This window comes from Gallinula chloropus (assembly GCF_964237585.1).
Source record: "Gallinula chloropus genome assembly, chromosome: 17".
Lineage (NCBI taxonomy): Eukaryota > Metazoa > Chordata > Aves > Gruiformes > Rallidae > Gallinula > Gallinula chloropus.
Genome location: NC_140102.1, coordinates 6,595,333 through 6,602,408, shown reverse-complemented (window position 1 = coordinate 6,602,408; position 7,076 = coordinate 6,595,333). Strand labels below are relative to the sequence as shown.

The following is a 7,076-nucleotide window of genomic DNA, read 5'->3' as shown; positions in this document are numbered from 1 at the left end:
CAGAGCTGCCATTCCCCCTGTACTGGGGACACTCAGGCAGCTGGGACCCTCCCAGGACCCCCCATTCACTGCGCCCCAGCTCCAGGGCTGCCCCTTTGCAAAGGCGCTGGGGGTCCCATGCCCCATCCCGGCACCGCTCGGCCGTCGCAGCAGCTCTGGGGTGAAATCCCGCTGCCGACCTATTTTTAGCCACGCTCAAGCTGGGAATCATTGGTAACGGTCTGCGCCGGGATGAGCGGTTGGGAAATGCCGCCCGCGCCGGGGGCCGGCCCCTCTGCAGCGTCGCCTGTGTCAGAGTTTCCACTGGAAACCTCAATTTTTCAGGAATTTCCTAATCAGCCAAATGACCGCTGTCTGAAGCGGGTTCTTGGCGGCGGCCCCGGTCCCCTCGCCGCGCACACAGCGTCCCCCAGGCTTGAGCAATCTGATTCAGCTGGTTTCCAGCTGCCGTTGCAGCGCCCCGTCGCAAAACAAACGCAGACCCTCGCTCGGCGTCGAAGCAAGGCAACCAGAGCTGTGTTTTGTTTCCCTTGAGGGAATTTGGCTGGGTGAATCGGGAAGCACACGAAGCCAACTCTGCTTCTCCCTCCGTGTCGGTGCCGCGTGCAGGGCTTGGGGCGGGCACATCATGGGGCTTCGCTTGGGGCAGGGGGCTTAGGGTGTTCGCGCCGTCAGGGTGTTAACGTTTTGCCCTCCCCTCTGCATCCCGCAGGCTGCCGAACACGACCCAGGGGGAGATGGATGTGCAGCTGGTGATGGGTGCGGGGTTGCTGATGCTGCTGCTGGTGGTGGCCCCAGCGCTTTCGGCATCGCCCCGGCACGCCGTGGTGCTGCCCGATGGCGGGGGCAGTGGGGACGGTGAGGAGGTCTCAGCCACGCCACCCGTGTGCTGCATGACACCGGGGACCGGCCCAACAGCAGGGGATGTGGCAGGGACCACCGTCACAAACAGCTCAGCGCCGGGCAGCATGCTGGATGGGCTGGTGGATTTCTTCAAGGAGTATATGCTGCTGGTGGTGGTGGTGGGCTCGCTGGCCTTCGTCCTCCTCTTCATCATCTGCGCTGCCGTCATTGTCCGGCAGAAGCACAAGGCATCCGCCTACTACCCCTCCTCCTTCCCCAAGAAGAAGTACGTGGATGAGCGGGACAAGACAGGGGGACCCCGGGCTTTCAGCGAGGTGCCCGAAAAAGCCCCCGACCCCGGGGCTGAGCAGCGCCTCGACAGCAACCAGCAGCTGCAGGCAGACATCCTCGCTGCCGCCCAGAACCTCAAGCCCCTGCCCAAGTCACCACTGGCCAATGGGGCCCATGGGGAGCAGAACCCCCCTCCCGAGGAGGAAGAGGAAGGAAGCAAAAAGTTAAGTGATGAGCAACCTGCCGAGCCCCCTCCTCAAAATGCTGGAGCTGAGGAAGCGGTGGGGGCTGAGGGCGCGGGGGGCGAGGGGGCCCCTAATGCAGCTCAGGACAGCCCCACGGGCCCCCCCGCCATCTAGGGCAGGGACTCTGTCCTGGGTGAGCCCAAGGAGCCACTGGCTGGGGGTCACCTGCAGACGGGCATCAGACGTGGGGGTTTGCTGCTCCAAATGTATGCAGCAGCTCAAGGAATCCCTGATGAAGCCCCCCCACACTCCCCCAGAGCCCCCCAGGCACCCACCAACTATCACACTGGCGGGACGCTGTGGCAAAGCCCCGAGTTTAGGCAGAAGGTGTTACTGGGCAGTGCCAGAGTGCCATGGCAGGCCAAGGAGCTTCACCCATCCCTGCACCCCTCCTGGCTCCGGCTCTGCTTCCCCCCTGGGCCGGGGCTGCACCCCCTTATCACACGCCATCAGCTTTCTCCCCAAATCACTTTGTACTAATTAGGGACATTCTGGGCCCCGCGGACACCTGGCCCTGCAGCTGGGGGTCCCTGTGGCCACCCCCCATTCCCCGTGGGGAGCAGGGCAGGGGCTCCACTCGTCCTCAGGCACCACGGGCCGGCTTACTGCCCGCTCCCGGGACTCAAACGTGGGGTGACCTGGGCCACCACTGCCCAGCTGAGGGGGGAAAGGAAGACTCCACAGCGGCAAGGACCCCCCCATCTTTCCACATCTGCGCCCCCGGTTCTGCCCCACAGGCAGCCCAGCGCCTGGCTGGATTTTGGCCGTCCTTCCTCAATCCCTTCAGCCAGCAATAAAGGCGTTTCCTACGCGCTTCTCCTCTCCCATGTGTTTGTGCAGCTCACGGCGCTGCCACGGCCCAGCCAGCCCCATTGCTCCTCAGGACCTGGCATTTGGGGTGCAGCTGGGTTCAGTTCCAGCCCCGTGGGTGCCCCCAGAGCCCAGGAGGGAGCTGGCAGCCTGGCCACACTTTGGGGTGCAGGTTACAGCAGGGGGAAATGCTTATCGTCCACGGAATCTGCACGCTGACGCACCAGTTCTGGGAAATCCTTATCTTGTGGCCCGCAGCTGTGGGCACGGGGAGGCAGCTGTGCCCGTGGGGATGGGGGGGTAACCAGGAAGACAACACAGCTCCCTACCCAGCATCCCTCATCCCCGGCACCCCCGTGTTTGAGTCCCAGCCGTGGGGCAGGTAGGGGTGTGTTCCCCCCTACATCTCCTGCAGTGGGACAGCCTTTCCCCTTGGGAGACCCATCCACTGAGTGCAGGAGTGAGAGAAAAGCTGTGCTCCTGCACTCGGTGGGTGGGTTCTCGTGAGCACAATGAGCTGATTCTGCCCCAAACAGGATGCAGGCAGCTGAGGTTCCCCCGATTTGTTTTGGTTTAGTTTTTAAAGCGGGGTGGTGCCGAGCTGAGGTGCCATGAAGAGTCATCTCAGGGGTGACAAACCACAGCAGAACCAGCATGGGGCCTTGTCCTGGTTCTGGCCAGGCCAGGGTTAACCTCCCCAATCAGCCAACACAGGTGAGCTGAGTTAGCCTGGGCTGTTTTCCACACCACCTGACACCACTTCCCCATAAAAGCAGCTGGTTGGGGAAGGGTAGGGGCTGGTTGTCTCCAGGACAGTCTGAGTGTGGCTGGGATGTTGATCAGTCCTTGCTGTTGGGCAGCCTTCTGTAATTGTCGGGTCAATAAGGTACTCTGTGTTATCACTGGGTGTGAGTGTAACTGGCTGTTATTGTTCTATATTCATGGTTATTCTTGGCAGTAAACTGTCCTTTTCCCAATCCATGGAGGCTCTGCCTGTTTCTCCTGGGAGTGAGTGAGCAGCTTTGGTGGGCATTTGGCCTCTAGCCAGGGCCAAACCACCAGTCCTTTTTTGCACCCAATGTGGGGCTTGAGGAATTGGAGCTACAGACACTAATTGGATGAGGGAACGGGCAGAACAGACTGAACATAGCTGGGTGGTGGAGTAATTACAGAGAATCTCTGTTGGGATGAGGATTTTTAAGGATGATTCTCATATCTGTGATTCACAAAGGTTGCAGTTTTGCATAGCTGTGCTGCTGAGGGAGCTTCTGCGAGCTCCAGACTATAAACATCGGCCAATTCAAGGCCAAAGTTGCCGCTGACTAGGGCTGAGCCAACCAGAGATGGTCACAGCACCTCGGTCACATATAGGAGAAAAAACCACCAAGGCCAGGCCTGAAGGAGGGCTGGGGGTGGGGAGGAGACTGGGGCTCTCCAGGTGCTGGAATGAGAGACTCCCCTGCAGCTCGTGGAGAAGACCATGGTGGAGCGGGTGTCCCTGGCAGCCCATGGATAAGGACAGGGAGCAGAGACATCTATGGCCTGTGCAGAGACTGATCCACACCTCAGCAGGTTTGGCAGGGGGACTTGTGACTTTGCAGGGGACTGGGCTGGGGGAGTCTGGGCCTGAACGTCAGCAACCGGGGAAGGGAGTCCTGCTGAGAGGCCTGTGGTGAGGAGATGACTCCCTGGTAGAGAGGACTCACGCTGAAGAAGTTTGTGGATACAAATGCCCTACGTGGCTGGGACCCTCCCCCCCCCCCCAGCTACACAAAACTGCAGCAGGCCTGCTCCACCCCGAGCTGTGGATGGGTGCATCTGAACAAGCCACTTAAAACATTAAACCCCATATTTAAAAATCCTTTTTAACTCCCCACCCTGGGTACAAAAATCAGGCAAGTAAGTTCTCTTGTGTGGTTTAAAGAAATCTTATGAGTGGGCAAAGTTTTTACACGTGTTTTCTGTTTGATTTGGAAATCTGCAGCAACACTTGTCAGGAGGAAGAGTGACTGTGAGAAAGCAGGGGGGGTCGCACGCAGCAGGGTAACCCTGCCAGCCCACCACAAAGCTGGGTAACTCTCCCAAAACTGGTACAGCCCTGGCTCCCAGGGAGCCAGGTCCCACCGACCCCAGATCCTGGGGAGCCAGGTCCCACCGACCCCAGATCCTGGGGAGCCAGGTCCCACCGACCCCAGATCCTGCAGAGCTTTCCTTCAGCTCTGCATCCCAATTCCCCTCTGGGCTTCAATCCCCAGCTGCCTTTCCTTCCCATTGAGAGTACTTGGCTGGCCCGAAGGGTGAGATCTTCTAGGAGATGCTCCAAAATGAAAGGCTGCTCCTCTCACTGGAGCTTTAAAATGCTAAGGGAGTGTTAGCTGCAATGGGATGCGAGCAGACGCAGCGCTACTAGCACAGGCTCCAGCATCCTGCCAGGGCCCACTGTGCCACCAGAGCCATCCCATCCCCAATCCCCACGCCGCTTCCCACACCCCCAGAAATGAAACTCCACACAGCTGTAGTTTGTGAGCAGCTGTGCTGCCTCAACGTGTGCATACTGCATCGATACACACTCATCTGCAGCTCTTACATTAAGACCAAGGCAACATTTCCTGCTAAATTCTGTAAAGTATTAGGCAAAACTAGACATCTTCTAAGAAAAATAAACCAAGACTGCAGCCTTTCCAGAATGGGAACAGCAGGATTCAGGATTGTTTTCTCCCCAGAGAGAAGCTGCTGAGCAGTCATCTTCACTCAAGCATCTCAGCCACAGTGGGGGCAGGACCCAGGCTGCTGTGAACACCCACGTCCCGGTGGTGTAAGCACTCCGAGCGCGGCTGTGCACACATGAACAGTGACAGGTTGTGCGTAAGTTGTGCGTATCTTACAGCTTCACTTAGTAGTGCACAGGATCCTACTAATTCTAGAGTAATTGCACTGCAAGTTTAAGTGGAATGAGAACAAGCATCACAGTCAGTTTAGGCATTGTTTGCGTTCTTCTCTGGCTCTTCTTTCTTTGGGTCTTGCTTCAACTTGTAATCGGCCAAGGCAGCCCTGATTGCGTCTTCAGCCAACACTGCGAGATTCAAGGACAAAGAGGTGTTTAGAGTGGAAGATGCCATAAAAGCGGGCACAGCCAGCAGCAGCCAGCTCACTCTGCATCCTGAACTCTCATCATCATCATTCTGCTGGGCTACAGAGTCCAAAAGATGAAAAGAGCTCTGAAAGCTCCTAAAATTAACCCTGAAATCTGAACAATCCAGCATTGCCCTGCCCAAGCCACCCCCCCCCCCCAGGCCCCAGTGTTTGAACTCTCCCCATCTGGCCCTTTACTTACTAGAGCAGTGCAGTTTGACTGGAGGAAGGCAGAGCTCTTTGGCAATATCTGTGTTCTTGATCTTCAAGGCTTCGTCAATCTGAAAAGGAGGGAGCATGCAGTCACTGAGCGTTCAAGGTGCAACATGGGCTGAAAAGGCATTTGCTGACAAAGTGCTTCACCCAAGAGAATCCACACAGAGAAATATCTTAACTGGCAGGGGTGGAGAAGGACACTGATACTCAGGTATAAATACCCTAAAGGCATTTCACAACTGGAGTTCCTTTCAGAACCGAAGGCAGCACCTTTTTGCTTCCTGTGCAAGACATGCAAGTGTTTCCCTGCAGGTTTATGGGAGTTCTGAGGAAGGACAGCTACTGTCCTGCAAGTCAGACCACTGACAGGGTTGACAGCAGCTGCTTTCTAAGCTCCTGAACAGCACAAAGCCAACGCTGGGATCCCTGAACCAAGAGAGCAGGTCTGAAGCTTGCAAGGCTTTGCACGGTGCCACCCTGGACCCTGGGGGGGACCCTTACCGTTTTCCCTTTGACCCACTCTGTCGCCAAGGAGCTGGATGCGATCGCTGAACCGCAGCCGAAGGTTTTGAAACGGGCGTCAACGATCTTCCCGTTCTCGTCCACTTCCACCTGCGGGAGCAACGGGGGCACTTCAGGCGCCGGCTCTGCTCCGAGGCCCAGGCAGCCCCGTCCCCTCAGGGAGGGCGGGCCGGGGGGCAGGGCAGGCCAGGCCTAGCCGCACCCCCCCGCCACAAGGACCAGCGAGTCCCCAAGCTCACCTGCAGCTTCATGACGTCCCCGCAGGCCGGGGCGCCCACCAGGCCGGTGCCAACGTTCTTGGCGTTGCGGTCGAGGGAACCGACGTTGCGCGGGTTCTCGTAGTGATCCACCACCTGGCAAAGCTCCGCGTCACCGCCCCGCCCTGCTCCCCCCTCCCCACCGCCCCCCCGCCGGCTCCTCTCCGCCCCCTCCTCACCTTCTTGTGATAGCCCAGCCCGGCGGCCGCCGCCTCCCGCCGCCCCGGCCGCAGCAGCAGCGCCGCCCCCGCCGCCCTCAGCGCCGCCATCTTCCGCCTGCCGGGGACAGGCCGCGCGCCGCCCCCCTACAGCCCGGCGCGGCCACGCCCCCCCCGCCCCGCCCCGCCCCGGGCCCCGCGCTGCCCCGTGGCCCTTGCGGTTGGCTCCGAGCGCGGCGGGTAAAGCGGGCGGGAAGAGAGGGGGAGCGGAGGGGGGTGAAGGGCGGTGGCTGAAGGGCCCCTATAACGCTGCTTCTAGTCGTGACGCCGCTTTAATCGTGACACCCGGCCCGCGCGCCGGCAGCCGCCACACTCAATATGGCGGGTGGGCGGCGCGGCGCTGCGCACGCCGCGATACTCCTCGGAGGCCCCATCCCTCCTCTCTCCCCGCTGGCGGCCAAGACCCGAGGTGGCTGCGGCGCTGCCGGTATTTCAACCGAGGAAACGCAGCGTCTCGCCCCGGCGGCGCTGACCGCAGCGCGGTCTCTCTGCGTGGCCGAGCCGGGAGGTGTTGCGGGAGGCGGCTCGCCCTTCTTCTGGCA

At 59.9% G+C, this 7,076-nt stretch overlaps 2 protein-coding genes across 2 annotated transcripts; one reads left to right on the top strand and one right to left on the bottom strand.

Moving 5' to 3' along the window:
- Window positions 1-560: 560 nt before the first annotated feature.
- TMEM119 (transmembrane protein 119) lies at window positions 561-1,493 on the top strand (the record flags this gene model as incomplete). The annotated part of the gene is made up of 1 exon (XM_084271915.1): window positions 561-1,493. Exon 1 carries the CDS (start codon window positions 738-740, stop codon window positions 1,491-1,493), a length of 756 nt encoding a protein of 251 aa, XP_084128041.1. The 5' UTR covers window positions 561-737.
- A 3,212-nt stretch (window positions 1,494-4,705) lies between these two features.
- ISCU (iron-sulfur cluster assembly enzyme) lies at window positions 4,706-6,593 on the bottom strand. The gene is made up of 5 exons (XM_084271956.1): window positions 6,496-6,593; window positions 6,299-6,412; window positions 6,039-6,149; window positions 5,524-5,602; window positions 4,706-5,262 (listed from the first exon to the last, which is right to left on the bottom strand). The coding sequence occupies exons 1-5, from the start codon at window positions 6,583-6,585 to the stop codon at window positions 5,165-5,167; spliced, it is 492 nt and encodes a 163-aa protein (XP_084128082.1). The 5' UTR covers window positions 6,586-6,593; the 3' UTR covers window positions 4,706-5,164.
- Between the last annotated feature and the right edge of the window lie 483 nt (window positions 6,594-7,076).